The sequence below is a fragment of the Schistocerca nitens genome, chromosome 3, assembly GCF_023898315.1.
Source record: "Schistocerca nitens isolate TAMUIC-IGC-003100 chromosome 3, iqSchNite1.1, whole genome shotgun sequence".
In the NCBI taxonomy this organism is placed as follows: domain Eukaryota; kingdom Metazoa; phylum Arthropoda; class Insecta; order Orthoptera; family Acrididae; genus Schistocerca; species Schistocerca nitens.
In genome coordinates, this window is record NC_064616.1 from 446,659,782 (window position 1) to 446,678,764 (window position 18,983).

Here is an 18,983-nt window from a genome sequence, read left to right on the forward strand (position 1 = left end):
GTATCTTCCATTATTTTCTAATCATTTTATTGTTACCAAACAGTGAGGGTGTAATCTTTTATACAACTAATATCAAACACACACATATTTATATGAGATATTGCCTTTTTCTATTAGAAGCACTTAGACTAAAATAAAATTTTATGGTCATTTGCATTCAAACAAGCAAATACCATGACCCCTTTAAACCTACAGAGATGCAGTTCTATGTAATAGGATCGATTTTGAAGGTGTGTGTGTGTGTGTGTGTGTGTGTGTGTGTGTGTGTGTGTGTGGTTTTTTTGCAAAGTGCTTGCTTGCACAGAAGTATAGCAATCTTTCTTTTCATGTTTGTATTCAACACTGTAATTTGTATCTGTACATTAATGTTTTGTAGGATTAGATACAGTTATACTGAAAAACTGTTTTTATGTGTGATACAATTTTCACTGTTTTATCAAAGCTCATTAATAGTTCAAGAAAACTGATCTTACAACCAAATAAGTACTTCATAACTGTTTACTGGACTTTAAAATGAGAAGTAATTGATATTAGATATTTTATATGTAAACCAGAGTTACACACAGTGCATGAAACTTTTTTTTAACAAACACACAGCTTGCATCAAGTCCACTACTAGTAATTAAATAAAGGAGAAGACATTTGTTATTTCTCTAACAAACCCTGCAATCTTTCTCTCTTCCTCTTAACAGTTTTCAGACAACCAAACAGGGCATTGTAGACCCTATGTTATCCATTTGGGGCCAACAGATGTTTGTTAATGAAGACACAGACCAGTAAGTCGACACACTACTACAGTATATACAGTCTACATCAAGTGAACAATTAAGAAAAGAAAAGAAAGTGAACTAAATCACACAGTAGGTTGAAATAGGGTAAACTGGGAAGTCAAAATTTTGTCCCTTGCTGCTTGGCTTACAAATTGTGATATAACTGAGATTTAGTGTCAGAAGACAATGTATTGTCAGAAGACAATGGGTGAATATTACGAACACAATATGCATGAATGAAACAGCATGTCACCATCTTTGGAAATGAAAATAAAGCATTGTAATAATCTTTGATGGATGATGAGTGGTAATTTATCCTCCACAACAAAGGCAAACAAAACTGTTTCAATTCTCAGAAATATAATAGCCGTGTTTTATTGCTTAATATATAGTAGAGCACATAAGCAGTCAAGTCTCTATAGTTAAAATACGACCTTATCAGAAAAATTTGCTGTGGTGGTTAAGAATGATTGTTAGTATCTAAAATACCATAATATAATCTCATTAAGAAATGACAAAATTAGAGCAAGAGTTACATTGATTTCCATATTCCAGTAGCATGGTGATGACTGCCTTGAGAAAGTTAATGAAATGTGTAGCAATCACCTTCTTATTACCTTCCTTGGTAGACAATGAACCATGCATCAGTGAATAATACTAAATATGTATGCATTAGGTTACTAAGGCTTTCTTTGATATACATTTTCAGGAACACTTGTGGAAATATTGCATAGTTTGTTCTGTCAGACAGTATTGATTTGTTATCTTGTATTTATTAATATTAGGAAGAGTGGAACATAAAAGTAAGCAAAAATTGGTTGACTATCAGTATGAAACAAGATGTGATGTACTGTAAACCAGATAAGATAAAGTATTCCACCACCAAAGCAGAGAGCTAAAACATGTTGCTGAAAGTTGTTACACACACACACACACACACACATATATATATATATATATATATATATATATATATATATATATATATATATATATATATATATATATAAATTGATACCTGTATTAAAATTTTTTTAAAAATCCATTGCCAAAGTGAATCTACCAAAACTTCACCAAAATGTAATTGCATTTTACATAATCATGTTCGCAAAAAAGAATTTTGCATATATAATCTCATCTATGCTCTTTCCTGTTGTTAATTTTGGTCTGAATAAAGTGAAAATTATTTACCAGGTGACAATGCAACAATGACATCTGTATCCACATATACTGAAAAAAAGATAAAACCCGCAGTTTTTTATGATGGAGAAGAAATCATTGTAGCATTTTTTAGCCACACAATACATCTAATGTAAAGAAGGTACATATTGTTTGTTCTGAATAAAATACTGTGTGGAGTCACTTTTAAATCCACAGTTACTGTTGTACAGATGGTGGAAACTTGGTCTTGCCCAGTGTTCTCAATACTGGTGACAAATTTGACTGGCCCATTTGAAAAGCCTCTACAGCCTCTTGCAGTGATGGCCTCTGTATATATAGATAAATATATAGAAATATATATTTGATTTTTATGTAGCTATTGGAAAAAAAGGAGATCGTTTCAGGTTTCCAATGATCTCTCTGGCATGTGATTGTTTTCAACAGAACCTGCATTCATCATTTAAAGTCCAACTAGGGCATACATTTGAAAGCATACATCTGGGTGAGGGATAGTGGCTGATGAATATATGAGCCTCAGTATACGGCTTACATTCTGTACATCAAGAAATTATGTCTGTTGGTAAAATAGAGAGATTTCTGGGCTTAAAACAGGTAAAATCTTGCACTGTGCTTATTGCTGTGTGAGGACAATAGTAAAAATTATTAGACTGGATACAGAATATTAATAAGAGCAAAATACAAAAACTTTAAGGGGAGCACCACTCAGACTTACACTTATATCACATTTGTAACTCAAGCCAGCCATGGACGCTATCAGATTATGTTCTTAGTTGAAGTTCAGATTTAGTTACAGGTTGCGTTATTTAATTTTGCATGCAGATTTGCATATATATACATATATATAAAATTTTAAGAAATGTATTATTTCTAAAAAAAAAAAAATAAGTATCCACAGCACTAAATGCATGCTTGTTTTGAGCTGAGTTACATATACGTATAACAAAATCTTGCACTTTACTAATTTTAGAACATTTGTTTGCTCACAATTGCACTTCTTTTCTTAAAAAAAATAGCTAATAAATTACTTTATTCTTATTATAGACTGAGAAAAAAAGACTTGCCGAGTCAAGCAATACCATTGATAGTAGTAACTAATGTGTATAGTGTAAAAGCATGGTTTGTTAAAATTTTATAAAGGAATTTTGTTTCTGTTAGTATGTTAATTTAGGTACACCAGGATGATAATGCATGATATATAATGAAACATTTACAGCTGAAACATTAGTGATAAGATGTACACATTAGTACTAGTGGTTGAAATTGAAGCAGCACATTCAGTTTACTCACTCTTATTCCTTGAAGGACCTCAATACAGTGTCATATAATGTTAATTAATTGATTCCATCAGTGAGGCGACTGTTTATCATTTTGTAGTATTCCTTTGAAATATGATAAGTATGTCATAACAATGAAATAAATTGTCTTCAAGGAATTTATTTGGTGTTCATAACAGAGACTTCTTGCATAGGAAAAGAAATTCTGTACTCAATTTTTGACAATACGATATAGCTACTTTCCCCATTTATTACTGCTGGTCAGATATGATACTGTTTATGATGATACATTTGGTGCCAACTTAATGGCACATTTAAGCATAACGAATGCAGAAAAAAATCTGTTGGTTTAGTAGGGTGCCAACCAAACTGGAAAAATGTGATGGGGATGGTGGGATAGGGGAGAAGGGGTGGGGGAGGGTGGGGGGGGGGGGGGGGGGGAATCATACAATGCTGCTTGAAGTTCCTATGATTACTTTTCCTTTAGTGTTTGTTCAGTTCATCTGCATGTTTCTCATAAGAACAAGGCAGTGTGGCTGATGGCTCATGTAATGGTCAGTCGGCAATATCCAAAATGCTAAAGAGTGTTTTACTAAGGCTTATTGCTCAACAGAGCAAATGATGGCAGAGAAAATTTTCATTAAATGTGACACAGTCCATTTGACTATAGTCGATACACTTTGTAGCTGATAGTGGTTACTCATTTTCAGTATGACCCAAACAAACTGGTAGTAAACTATTTGTTGATCTGGCATTGACTGTATCATTAATGTTTCACAGCACGCATCGTGAAGAAATTCATCAATTTTTCTAGAATTACAACAGTATCTGCACAATATTCCTTATGTCAGCATGTACACAGTATGAGACTGGATATGCTGGTTGTGTACAATAATTTTTTCCATGAGTCTACATCTACATACAGGCATACTCTGCAAGCCCCCATTTGGTGCATAGCAGAGGGTACCTTGTGGCATTACTAGTCATTTCCTTTCATATTCCATTCACAAATAAAGCAAGGGTAAAACAACCGTCTGTCTGTCTGTCTGTCTCCATATGAGCCCCAATTTCTCTTGCTTAAACTTTGTGTAATGGTCACAAAGATAATGTTAGCAGCAGTAGAATTGCTCAGCAGCAAGGTTCTCAAAATTTTCTCAGTAGGGTTCTACAAAAAGAACATTGTCTTCCCTCCAGAAATTCCCATTTGAGTTCACAAAGCACCTCTATAACATTCACTTGATGACTGAATTTACCACTAACAAATCTAACAGTATGTTTCTAAATTGCTTCAATGTCTTTGTTTAACCTGACCTGGTGGGATCCCAAACATTTAAGCAGTACTTGAGAAAGGGGTTGCACTGGTGTTCCACACACTGTCTGCTTTAGAGGTGAATTCACACTTTCCTAAAATGCTCCCAATAAACCAAAGTCAACCATTTACCTACCCCTGTTAATGTACTTATGTGTTCGTTGCATTTCAAATTACTTTGCAACATTATGCCTGGATATTTAATTGACACAATTGTGTCAAGCAGTACTCTACTAATGCTGTGTTAGAACATTGTGGGATTGTTTTTCTTACTCATTTTTCTATGTTTAGAGCAAGCTGCCATTCATCACACCAACTAAAAATTTTGTCTGTATCCTCCTACAGTCACTCAACTTCAACACCTTCCCATACACTGCATCATCATAAGCAAACCACAGCAGTTTACTGCTCAGCCTGTCCATCAGATCACTTATGTGCATAGAAAATAAGAGTGGTCCTATCAAGCTTCCCTATGGCACTCCTGATGATAACCTGTCTCTAATAAACAGTCACAGTCGAGAGCAACATACTGAATTCTATTACATAAGAAGTCTTTGAGCCATGACAATCTGGGAACCTATTTCATATGTTCATACCTTAGTCGATAGCCTGCAGTGGGGCGCCAATGTCAAATGAATTCCAGAAATCTAGGAATTTGGAATCTGCCTGTTGCCCTACATCCAGGATTTGTAAGATATCATGTGAGAAAAGTGTCAGCTTAGTTTTGAATGACCAATGCTTTCTAATCTCTGCTGATTTGTGGACAGAAGATTTCTTTCTTAAGTAAATTTATTATACAAAATTGTTGAGGCTTTCGTGGCCACTTGTTGACAAACTGCCTATTGGCTTCTGTCTCGGGTTCTTCGGCCGACGTTCATCTAATGATTTTTCTGACGTTTCGCCAGCACGAGTGGCTGGCATTGTCAAAGCTTCACCCTCCATTGCCGGTGGTGAACTGGAGCCGAGCTCGCGAGCGCAGCCTATATGTACCTGGCGCGCCAACGTCCGAGGGCTTCTCCGCGGTCATTTCCGGTGCGGTTCTCCTCTTGCTACCTGCGACGGTCGTTCGCTGCAGTACGGGAAGCCAGGATCCGTTGACCTTAAGGCTTTCCTCTTTCTTGTTCAAACTGTTCGCGTGCTTTTGTATTTCTACAGCTTCTCTGAACAAGCGCGTGTGATAGTGCTTCTCTACAGCCAGAACTTCCGTGTCGGCGAATTTTATTACATGGTCGGTCTCATTCAGTGCGTGCTCTGCCACGGCCGATTTCTCCACCTGCCCCAACCTGCAATGTCACTTATGCTCTTTGATCCTGGTGTTAATGGATCGTCCAGTCATTCCGACATAAACTTTTCCGCATGTGCATGGTATGCGGTATATTCCCGACAGTCAAACCACCACCCGAGCCAGAAAAGAGGCATGATTAGTACGCTCGTAACGAGAGCAGGACGAATATGTGAGCCGCAACACCTCAAACGAGAAATGCAACACCTGGAAACTGTCCTGAGGAGCAATGGTTACTCCACAAATTATATTAGAAGTGTAACAGAGCCCAACCCTCGGCGAAGTAAGGAACCGGAAAAAGAATTGTCGGGTACGGCCTTTCTGCCATACATTCCCAGAGTGACTGACAGAATCGGCCGTATATTGCGCAAACATGGCGTAAAGACGATTTTCAAACCGACAAGGAAGATCAAAGAGTGTCTTAGATCGGCGAAGGAGAAAAGAGACCCACTTGCAATGTCGGGAATATACCGCATACCATGCACATGCGGAAAAGTTTATGTCGGAATGACTGGACGATCCATTAACACCAGGATCAAAGAGCATAAGCGACATTGCAGGTTGGGGCAGGTGGAGAAATCGGCCGTGGCAGAGCACGCACTGAATGAGACCGACCATGTAATAAAATTCGCCGACACGGAAGTTCTGGCTGTAGAGAAGCACTATCACACGCGCTTGTTCAGAGAAGCTGTAGAAATACAAAAGCACGCGAACAGTTTGAACAAGAAAGAGGAAAGCCTTAAGGTCAACGGATCCTGGCTTCCCGTACTGCAGCGAACGACCGTCGCAGGTAGCAAGAGGAGAACCGCACCGGAAATGACCGCGGAGAAGCCCTCGGACGTTGGCGCGCCAGGTACATATAGGCTGCGCCCGCGAGCTCGGCTCCAGTTCACCACCGGCAATGGAGGGTGAAGCTTTGACAATGCCAGCCACTCGTGCTGGCGAAACGTCAGAAAAATCATTAGATGAACGTCGGCCGAAGAACCCGAGACAGAAGCCAATAGGCAGTTTGTAAATTTATTATATTCAAACTGCGAACATGTTCAAGATTTCTGCAGCAAACTGATGTTGAGGATATTAATTTATAATTTTGCAGGCCTGTTCTTCTACCTTTGTTATATGCAGTATTCAACTGTATTTTTTCTAGTTACCTGGGACTTAGCATTGGGCAAGAGATTCATGATAAATGCCAGCTAAGTAAGAGGCCAGATGTTGCGGAGTACTCTCTGGAAAACTGAATTGGCATTCTATCCTGATCTGCGGCTTATTTGTTTTCAACTCTTTCAGTTGTTTCTCTACACCAGGGATGCCTGTTAGGTATTATTTCTTCTGTATGGAAACATGTGCAGCAGTCAGACGGCACTGTGTTCATATGATCATTGTGTATGAATGATTTCTTAAATGTGAAATTTAAAACTTCAGCTTTTCTTTTGCCGTCTTTTATTGCCACATGACTGGTCAACACATGAGTGGATAGAAACCTTTGACCTGCTTAGTAATTTTATGTAGGACCAGAATTTTGCTGGGTTATCAGCAGAATCTTTTTGCTAAGGTATGATGGTGGTAGTTGTATTCTTTGTGCATCAATCTGTTGACAGAGGCACAAATTTCTACTACCTTTTGCCTGTCATCATTTGTACATTCTTTTTTAAAACAAGAGTGCAACATTCTCCACTTCTTCAACATTTCCTGAATTTTGTTATTAAACTGCACTGGGTCTTTTCTGTCCATACTCCAATCACTCAGCGTGTACTTCTCCAGAGCACAATTTACAATCCATTTGAACTTGGCATGTAATACCTCTATGTCCATTATATTGGAAATGAATGATGTCCATTCATTAAGTGGGATGCTAAGAACTGCTTATCTGAGCAAAACTAATCTCTCAGCCTTCTCAATGGATTTACAGACTTCAGTAATCATCATTTGTATGATGACATCATGGTCATTAATTCCTGTCTCTATACCAACACTGGCAATAATGTCAGGTTTGTTTGTAGCAACGAGGTATAAAATTTTTCCATTGGGTGTGGGCTGTCAAACTATCTGCTCAAGACAGTTATTGAGAAATGTGTTCAAAAGTACTTGGCAAGACTGCTTGTCTGTAGCAACAAAAATGAATCCATACACTTCAAGTCTATACTTGGACTGTCTGCTATGTATATCTGAACAGTGGGAAAAAAAAAAAAAATCGCTGTTACAAAGTAATACTTACACATATCACCGTAGTTGCTAATGGCCACTGGTGAATAATGATTTTGGTCCTCACTTGCTTCTGCAGTGACGTAATATGGAATATTTCACTTTTCATCACTAAGTTTTGTCTGTAAAAGTAAGACAATTACAAGCATATTTTTTGATAATGGAACTAAGGGTAATCCTCTATAAACTTAGCTTCCTCTTCTCTTCTAGAGGAGTACAAAGTTTCTCAGTAGTGTACAGTCATTAAAGGCATCTGACTGTAATGTATGCTTCCATGGTGAAATGTGAATTAATATGTGTCTCTACTGTTTTAACAGTACATGTTTCATTTACATTAAAATTTGTTATTTGGTTAGTGTTACAATTTACATGGTGAGAGTGTAAAAACTTGCCCAAAAAAAAGTAGTGGTACTACATTTTTTGAGGTTTTTGTACTGAGAACTATTTTTCCTCTAAATTTTACGTCAGTTTTAATAAACCTGTTGCAGGAGATGTGCATTAATGGTGATTATGTTTTTAGGAAGACCCAGATATATATCTTTATCTTGAGCTTTGAGATGAAAATGCTACATTCATGAAATTAAGTCTGCTATTAGAGTAAAAGTGTGAACTGAATGTGGTGTTTCAGCTAAGTGATGCTTGGAAATGTATTTTTTTATTTCAGGAAACAGTTGCACCTTGTGAAATTTGGCATTGAGAATGCATCAGTTGCATGTGTCTTGCAAAATTTTTTGCTTTGCTCAAAGGGCACAAAACCTTCTGCACTCTAAAAGCAAGCATTTGTCTGAATGAGCCATGTGATGAAAGTCTATTGAATATTGTATACCGCAATGTTTTTTGCATGTGCATGTGCATGTGAATGTGACTATGCCTGAGCCTGACTCTGTGCATGTAAAGTTAGCTGTCAGTTTTCAGAGACAACTTTTGACTCATTTGATAATGTTTTGTATTTCTATATTCCATGATTAATAAACCTTATATTAAAGTTGTTCAACAGGTATATTGCCTCTCTATTTCTCTATATATAAATCTTTATTCATTCTCTTTTTTCCTTCCCAGCTTCCTAAACGAATGATCATTATTTGAAAAATAAATGAAAGTACATGCCCTACTTTTCTAATTTGAATATAGTGTGAAATGCTACATGGGATAAAAAATCCCTTTCCTGACTTAGATTTTCTGTGATATTCCAAAACTACTTAAGGCAAATGCCGAGGTTGCAAAAAAAGCCAATTTCCATCACTAACAATCTGCCAATGAAGCTTGTGTTCTGTCCCAAATGACAATGGCATCAATGAGACATTTTTCTTTCTATTTTTCTCTATTCAGTAGCTGAACTGTCATCAGCAGTTGTAATACAAACTAGCAACTGAAGCAGATAAGTCAACACTCATTAATCCGACTTAACTTTTGTTTCAGCCTGATATCTTCCAAATCCATTTTTAGTAATGAAATGTGGACTACAGTGAAATATAACACAAGTGAACTTAATATTTTTATTCCACATCATTTACAGTTACATCTATACTATGCAGACAACTGTGAAGTGCATGGTAGAGTGCACTTCCCATTGTACCCTGTTGTAGTATTTCTTCCTGTTTCTTTCACATATGAAGAGTGGGAAAAATTATTACTCAAATGCATTTATGTATGCTGTAATTAGTCTAACCTTGTCTTTGAGTCCCTGTGGGAGTGATATGTAGGGGGTCGTTGTATGTTCCTTAGTTCCTCAGTTAATACCGATTCCTGAAACTTCTGAAGTAGGCTATTGTGAGATAGTTGGCATCTTTCTCCAAGTATCTGCTCGTTGGGTTTTTTGGCATTGTGACACTCTCCCATGGACCAAATGTAGCTTAGACCATTTGTTCTTCCCTACTTTGAACTCATTCAATATCATGTTTGGTAGAGATCTCACACACATACTTTACCAATATTCTACGATAATTTGTTTGAGTGTTTTGTAAGCAATCTCTTTTGTAGACTGATGGCATTTTCCCAGTATTCTACCAATGAACTGAAGTTTGCCATCTGTTGTACCTATGACTCAGTCTATGTGATGAATTCACATCACAGTCCTAAAAATGGTTATACCCTGCTGTGATACTGTAATCCCAGGTACTACATTTTTTCATTTTGTGAAGTACTCAATTTTACATTTCTGAACATTTAAAGCAATTTTCCAGTATTCATACTACTTTGAAAATGTACCAAGACCTGGCTGAACATTTGTGCTGCATTTTTCAGACAGTAGTTCATTATAGATAACTGAAGTATCTCAAAAAATTGCAAGTTTACTATTAATATTGTCTGCCAAGTCTTAAATATGAAACATGGGCAGCACAGCTAATAACACACTTCCTTGGGATATGTCTGATGTTACTTCTACATCTGTCAGTAATTCTCTAGCCAGATAATGTGCATCAGCCTCCCTACAAAGAAATCCTCAATCTAGCCACAAGTTTTGTTTAATACTCCTATGAAAGTAGTTTCATTAACAATTGTTGGTGTGATACTGAGTCAAATGCTTGTTGTAAGTCAAGAAATACTTCATCTGTGTGACTGCTTTAATGTATTGTTTTGAGAATGTCATGTGAAAGGAACAGGAGTTGGACTTTGCATGGCTGATGGTCTCAGGATCCATTCTGGTTGTCATGGAGGAGGTCATTGTAGTAGAGATACTTCATTATGTTAGAGCTCAGAATATGCTCCAAGATTATACAACAGATGGATATCAAAGATCTTGGATGGTGGTTCTGTGGATCACTCTTGTTACCCTACTTGTAGTGTGTCCCTGTAGCTGTGGCATCAGTATTCTTTATCAAAAAACTCACCAATCTGTATAGCAAGGAGTACTGGAGCTCTGTTAGCTGTATTCACACATGATGCATGATTGCTTTTTCTTTGGCCTGAGGTATTAACCATGTTTGCAATATGTCCAATTCAGAATTTCCATTTATATACCCTTTGGAGAAATGTGGTCTGGACAAGTATTGTGATGAAATTCCAGCCTATATCATAAAATTAGGTGTGTTCTTTTCCAACTCTTGCACATAATGGAGGTTTTGCTTAGGCCAGAAGGCCACATTTCTCCTGTGTGAACTGTGCTGTATTGCACATGCATCAGAAAATAACATTCTTGAGTGAGACAGGGCATTTTGGAATTGTGCCAACTAATTGTGGAAGGCTACACTTGCTCCATGTTATTGCTGGATAATTCATTCACAAACAACAGTATAAATCATATCTTTTTCAAACCATTTACAATGTGGGCACGAATTGTTGACAGTTATATGTGAAGCTGCACTTTTGTGAATGGGTTTCACTGGAGATCTCTCAATTGACTGAGTGATGGTGGTAAATGTTTCCTTTTGGGTTTTCTTATGTCCAGTATGTGGCCTGTCTTTGACACTACCTGAAACAAAAGCACATGACTTCCAATCAAGCAGGGTTGCTTTACAAGGTGGGACCTGGCCAAAGCAATCTGTAAAAAAAAAAACTCACTATGTCTGTCACTATTCTCCCTGTCAGCGGTTGTCTATGTAACCATATACTAGCTGCTAATCAATCATCATCAATGTAAGTGTGTGCACTCACATCAGCCATGGCTTTGCAACTGAAACAACACAGAACTGTAACAGAACAATACAGTACTGCCAATAATGTTTTTTGCCAACTTCAGAACAGATATAACAATGAAACAGTTATTTATTTTCTTTAATTGTGCAATGTCAAAAGGGGTATAGGGGACTTCTCAGACAACCTGTGGATGGGTGTTACCTGTGATTCACTCCCACTACTGGACACATTTTTTTCGTCCAGTGTATTTCATTAATGTAAGAATAGTAGTGTTGGAGAACATAAGAAATATTCTTGTTCACTGTACATGAGCCACTCCAGTTCAGCTCAAGAAATAATACTGTCATATTAAAATTTCAAGGAAAGGTGCTGTTAGTGTTTTCCTCATTTTAGTCATATCCTCTTCTTTTTCTCTCCTTTTCTGTACCCCAGTCCCTTCAAAAAAATGTGTATTATACAAATATCTCTGCTGGAACTCCAATGATGAATTAGCAATGTACATTCTGTCTCAGGAAGTGACTAAACTAAGATGCCAATTGATGAAAATGGAAAAGTTTAGTTTTATGTTCTGTGTGGGATAGTCACATGTGTTTGACCCAAGTTGTTTTGAAGTGTAATCTTATTAATTTAAGAACAGTTTTGCTAGTGGTCACTTTACTACAACATATGATATCTGCTCTCCACTTAAAGATATTTCAGCTTCACTAGAATACCGGCACATAATTGTAGTTGTTGACTCCAGTCTACCATCAGTTGCTAGCAGTGTGACTGGACCTTGGATTCCTTTCATGTACTTTGCCCCTTTCATTTACAAACTAACAAGTATTGAAGACAAAGAATTACGTAAACACACAAATTAATCAGACCACCTATCTTACGCCTCAGTAATTTGAAAGGAACATCAGTTCATGAATAATCATTTTTCTGTTGATTAAATGGGTTATGTATTTATGGTGATCTTTGTCTCAATTCTTTTTTGCACTGTTTGTGATGTGTTTTGTCTCAGTTTAAACAAATTGCAGAACTTATTATTGTTAGTATTTGCAACTAAGTAGAAAACAGTAATACCGCAGTTGCATATTTGCATGGGCCAATAAAGTGACCAATTGAATAAACATATTTAAAGCCAAAACTGCATGAAAATTCTGTGGAAATGAGGTGAAGGTAGATCTTAACTGGATAAAAATTGAAAGCTACAGCAGTGTAAATGCATGTGACCCTCTATATAATTATTAAGCACGATAGATGTTACAATTGTTCTATGGTATAATAATTTGATCAAGGCCACAGCAGATGCTGAAAAAAAGTGTAATTGCATGTTACAGTCCTATAAAGTGCATGCAGAAATGTTAAGTGCACATTAGAATGTACAGAATCAAACCAGAATCTCAAGCTTCAGTCGTGTGATTTCTTGCTTGTGCTCTCTCTCTCTCTCTCTCTCTCTCTCTGCCCTTAGTATGCATTCATACAATAAAACGGTCCTTGCATGTCAGCGAGTTTTCTCCACTCACTGTTATATATGATACAGAAATACAGAAGAAGATGATTATAGTTATGCAACATTGTTAAAGATTCACTTGATGCAAACACTTAGGATGCTGCCTCATTAAAAGGACTTTTATTCTCTTAGGGGAAAAAAAAAGAAAATTGGGAGAAGAGGGAATGTTTGCTAGGAGTATTTAGTGTATTAGATGGTAATTAGGTGAGGGGTGGAACATTGGCAAGATGATAATACAGTTTAGTTACACAGGTGCTGAAAAATTGTGGACAAGGACAAGAAAGGTAAAGTTCATAGCTGCATTGTGTTTTTGCGTGTTACCTCTGTATTGTTGCAGAAACCTCTTGAAGATATTGTTCTCCTGCCCAGTGCTCCTTTACTTGCATTCAGTATTGTTCATTTCCTATCAATCAGTATGGTTTATGGTGGTACTGATATCCTTCTATGTGGCCCATTTGCAAATAAATTGCTCAGTATGGTTTGTTCTTTTTTTTTTTAATAATGCTTGCTGATTTGTGAGGTTGTTTGCTTAATATCTGTTTGTTGAGCGATGTGTACGTTGTTGCATAGAAAACTGCATTACTATTTTATTTTAAGATGGTTACCTATTTATGTGAATGTCAATATAAATTGGAGGTGAGGGGTGTTGGGATTACATGGTAGCCTAACCAGTCTGCCCAAAGCTGTGTCATAATTCAGTTATCTCATTGTAGTTACTAGACCACTTCTGTAGGTTCCATCTGTTTCAAGGATATTTTGAGAGTTTTAATATAAAGCTAAACATGTTTCTTAATGAAACCACTGTTATTAATGACTTCGCTGTTAATGCTAACTGATATTTGACATTCGTACTTATTAAAACTGTATGCACTATGCTACAGTAATTACAATTTTTCTCCCTCACCACTTCAAAGAGCATGCACTTTCTGGTAATTTTGTTCACAGTATTCATGTTGTAGGTAAATTTGTTTTCATTTTAAAAATTTGTCAGTTGTGTGAAGTCATTTATCTGTTGTATGTGTTTCTTTTGTGATGCATATATTATTCTGTTATAAAAACAAACTAATACATAAATTGCAGCTTGTGTCAGTGTAAATAAAAAAGCCTTATTTCTTTCAATAAAGTCTCTACACATCAATGTAAGGGTATTATTATGCTCATTTTGTTGTCTTATATCTGCTTCTATTTTCATGTACCATCCTTAGTGTAAGTTTTGTCATTTTTTGCAAAGTTCTTCTTTTAGTACACGCTCATTTCTATAATTTGAATTGTTTCATAGTCAGATTAATATTATTTTTGCTTTCATTTATTTTACAGGATAGCAAGGACTTTCTGCTTTAGTAATCGTGGCCACGGTCTTTATCTGTGCTCTCCTTCAGAAGTACAGAAATTTACTGTTTCATCAGAGTTTTGGTAAGTAAATAGTCAAATTTGTGTTCTGTTGTCATTTGTAACGTGAAAAATAGCTTCCAGGTATTCTGTTTTTCATGTACAAGCATGGAGAAAATCGAGAAAAGTTTCAGGTAACACAGAGCTACAGAACATTATCTTCCCATTAATGTCTTTCCAAATCTGTATGTTTAATAAGCCTACTAAATTTCAGCAAGATTTTAACAGCTTGAAAAGTATAGAACATTTGTCCACATAGTACATGAAGTGATGATACAAGGGTAATGCAAATGAAAACCTTAAAAGTGCTATAATATTTTTAATTGTAACAATGAATGAAAAACTTAGTCATTTTTTGATGTAGTCTCCCTGACATTGAATGCAGGGATTCCATCACTTTGGAAGTACGTAGACACCCCAGTGAAGGAATTACTTTGGCCTCATGTGTAGTCAGTCGCACACTGTGGTTTTCACCTCATCACCACCTTCGAAATGCCTGCCTCCCATTGCTTCTTTGAGTGAGTGCACCAAACAGATGAGACAATAGGATGTGTGTGTGAAATCTTATGGGACTTACCTGCTAAGGTCATCAGTCCCTAAGCTTACACACTACTTAACCTAAATTATCCTAAGGACAAACACACACCCCCATGCCCGAGGGAGGACTCGAACCTCCGCCGGGACCAGCCGCACTGAGACAATAGGACTAAGGTCTGGTGAATGCAGAGGATGTACCAGATATTCAAATTCAATTTCCTGAATAGCCTCAGCTGTTTTACAAGCTGTATTTAGTCATGTGTTGTCATGCTGTAGCAATAAACCTAAAGTTAGAAGTCTTTGTCGTTTACTCCTGATTGTAGGGTGAAGTTAATTTTTCAGCATGTCTCAATAAAAAGTACTAGTTACTCTCACTCCCCTATCCATATAATGCTCCAAAATTAGTCCATTAGCATCCCAGAAGAGAATGAGCATGACTTTTTGAGCAGACAGTTGAGTGTGGAATTTTTTTGGTTTTGACAATGAGCCGCAGTACCATTTCTTGCTTGACATTTTTGTTTCTGGTTGGTGATAGTGGACCTAAGTCTCATCAACTGTAACAATTTTCTTAGAAATGCATCACCTTCAGCATGGAAATGATGCAAAATTTCTTCACAGGCATCAAGAGAATGGTACCCCCCTGCGGGTCCAGGAGTTAGAATAGGCCTGAGGTAATCCTGCCTGTCGTAAGAGGTGACTAAAAAGAGTCCCTCCCCCTCAAGGGGGTAGTTTGCGCCTGCATCCGGAGACGGATGGTTCCATGACTTACATTTGTGGTCATTTTGGTTTTTTGTTTATTCTGGTTTCTTCCTTCCTTCGTTTGTTTCCTTTCTTTGTCCTTCTCCCTCTCTTACTGTCTTCCTTACTTTTTACCTTGCCTCCTCCTCCTTGCCTCCTTCTCCTTGCCTTCTTGCCCACCCTATGGTCTCCACCTCGGCATTTGAGACAGTCTGTCCTTTCTCTCCCTCTCTCCCTTTTTCTTCCAAATCTTCTTTCCTCCCTGTGCGTGCCTGAAGGCCGACCCACCCGTTCGCACGCGTAGCTGGTGACGGGGTAACGCATAATTCCCCATCCTGGGTAGACAAGTAAGGCACACACGTACCCCCTGGTAAAGGCCAGGCCCGGGGAGGGGTGACTCCCTGAGCTGACACCTTCCCACCATGCCAATTGGTCCCTCCATCCGTTTCTTGGGAGGTGTGACCTGAGGTGTAAACATTCACCTAAGGCGGGAGCACCCTCTGAGAGGGTCCCCACAAGGAAGGAGTGCACCATCGGAGATGCTAGCAATCATGGGTGATTCATCCACAATGGATTTCTCTCCTTCTTCTGTCTCGTCTTCTGCCCAAAAATGGAAACATGACCAGCCACCAGTGACAAAAGTATTACCACCTGCCCCGAAGTTCCTAGTAGTTTCTAGATATGAGGACAGAAAGGATTTTTCATCTGTCAACCCTTTCGTCATTCAGAAGGGCGTAGATGCCATAGCCGGACCTATCAAGTCTTGTACCAGGATGTGTAATGCTACCTTGTTGTTGGAAACTGAGAGCACCTTTCAAGCACAAAAACTCCTTCGGGCCACATTCCTGTACACGTTCCCTGTCCGGGTGGAGGCTCACCGCACTTTGATTTCGTCACGTGGTGTGGTATATACTAGATCACTCAATGGATTGACTGACAAGGAGATTCAGTCTTTCCTCGCTGAGCAGGGCATGACGGCTGTCCATAGGGTCATGAGAAAGGTCGACAATGACCTTGTACCGAACTGGACACTTTTTTTGACCTTTGATAGTGTTCAGCTGCCTTCGTGCATCAAAGTGGGCTATGAGGTTATCTCTGTTCGCCCCTGTGTTCCGACACCTACGCGCTGCTACCAGTGTCAGTGTTTTAATCACACCCGCCATTCTTGTTCTAATGCAGCTAAATGCGTCACTTGTGGCAGGGACGCCCATGAGGGTGACTGTCCACCTCCGTCTCCTCGTTGTGTGAACTGTCAGGGTGACAATGCAGTGTCCTCCCGCGACTGTCCCATCTACAAGGATGAACGCTGTATACAGGAAATTCAGATCAAAGAGAAAGTGTCCACCTTGGCTGCTCGCAAGCTATTTGCTAGTAGGAAGCCCACGCTACTCACAGCGGGGAAATACAGTACTGTCCTCGCCTCGCCTCTCCTCGGACTACCAGGGAGGTGTCGATGCAGACATGCAGTCTGACCTTTAGGGCTACGGTCGTCCGTTCGGCCAGTGCTAAGATCACCCAGTCAACGTCTCCTCTTCCTCCCATCACCCATAAGACACAAGCACCTTCATCAGCTTCTGCCAAGACTAAGACCTAAAAGTCAGATGCAAGGGGCCTTCAAGAAGGAACGGTCCCGTGAAGACTTCCTACATACCCCAAACTCCCAGCCATTGACCAGTACTTCGACTAAACGACCTTCCAAGAAGGCTCATAGGAAGCAAAGTTCTCCTTCTCCGCCACGGCGCATTTCTTCTCTTGTGCCACCCAGCAGTTGCTGCCCCAGGCCGTCATCCGTTTCGCGGGGCCGCACCACTGGTAGCCGAACATCTGGCCGTTCACCGGTGGAGAAAGCTCCCCTTCCCAGCCATCTTAACAAGATGGCTGATGAACCTATTGAACAAATGGACAGTGACTCTCCGCCAATTGATAGCAGCAGCAGTGCTCGCTCCAAGCCAGGCCCTTAGCGGCCTTCGAAGTAACCCCTTCTTGCTTCTCCTTTTTCTTTTTCTTCTCATGATGGCACTTCTTCATTGGAATATTTGCGGCATTCGCTCCAACTGAGAGGACTTAAAGTTGCTGCTACACTTGCACTGTCCGCTCGTCATAGCTCTCCAGGAAACAAAGCTACGCCCATGCAATCAAATTGACTTGGCACACTATGCCTCTGTGCGTTTTGACCTGCCCCCTGTGGCAGGTAGCCCGGCTCATGGAGGGGTTATGTTGCTGGTCCGGGATGATATCTACTATGATCCCATCACATTGCACACCGACCTGCAGGCAGTTGCCGTCCAAATTACTCTCCCCACTTTTACATTTTACATTTGTACCGTTTACACTCCATCATCGTCTGCCGTTACTAGGACAGACATGATGCAAATTATTGCTCAGCTACCTACACCATTTTTGTTGACTGGAGACTTCAATGCCCACCATCCCCTTTGGGGCTCTCCAGCATCCTACGCAAGAGGCTCCGTTAGCAAACCTTTTCAACCACCTCAATCTTGTCTGCCTCAATACTGGCACCCCTACTTTTCTTTCGGGCACAACTCGCACCTATTCCCATTTAGACCTCTCTATATGTACTACCCAACTTGCACGCTGGTTTGAGTGCTACGCACTTTCTGATACGTATTCGAGAGACCACTTCCCTTGTGTTATCCATCTCCTGCATCATACCCCATCTCCATGATCAACTAGTTGGAATATCTCCAAAGCAGACTGGGGGCTCTTCTCTTCCAGGGCGACTTTTCAGGATCAAACTTTCGCAAGCTGCAATAGTCAGGTCGCACACCTCACGAAAGTCATTCTCACTGCTGCTGAATATTCCATCCCTCATACTACTTCTTCTCCACATCGCGTACCGGCCCCTGGTGGACCGCAGAATGTAGAGACGCTTTACATGCGCAGTGTCGTCGTGTTATTAAAGAAAGCCAGCTGGGCTGCTTTCACAAGCACCTTCAACAGTTTTACTCCTTCTTCTGTTGCCTGGGGTAGCCTGCGCCAGCTATCTGACACTAAGGTCCACTCACCAGTTTCTGGCTTGACGGTCGCGGATGACGTTCTTGTGGCCCCTGAGGATGTCTCCAATGCCTTCGGCTGCTTTTTTGCAGAGGTTTCAAGCTCCGCTCATCACCACCCTGCCTTCCTCCCCCGAAAACATGCAGACGAGGCAAGGCCGCCTAACTTCCGCTCCTCGAATCATGAAAGTTATAATGCTCCATTCATCATG

At 39.3% G+C, this 18,983-nt stretch overlaps 1 protein-coding gene across 3 annotated transcripts in view; it reads left to right on the top strand.

Moving 5' to 3' along the window:
* The window catches only part of LOC126248377 (syntaxin-binding protein 5), a 1,030,224-nt gene that overhangs the window by 975,291 nt on the left and 35,950 nt on the right, over positions 1 to 18,983 (top strand). For 2 of the 3 annotated variants that reach the window (XM_049949310.1, XM_049949312.1), the window contains exons 20-21: positions 693 to 776; positions 14,411 to 14,506. In XM_049949310.1, coding sequence (XP_049805267.1) covers positions 693 to 776; positions 14,411 to 14,506 — 180 coding nt within the window. The remainder of the gene's footprint in view (positions 1 to 692; positions 777 to 14,410; positions 14,507 to 18,983) is intronic. The other variant, XM_049949311.1, reaches the window with a different exon arrangement.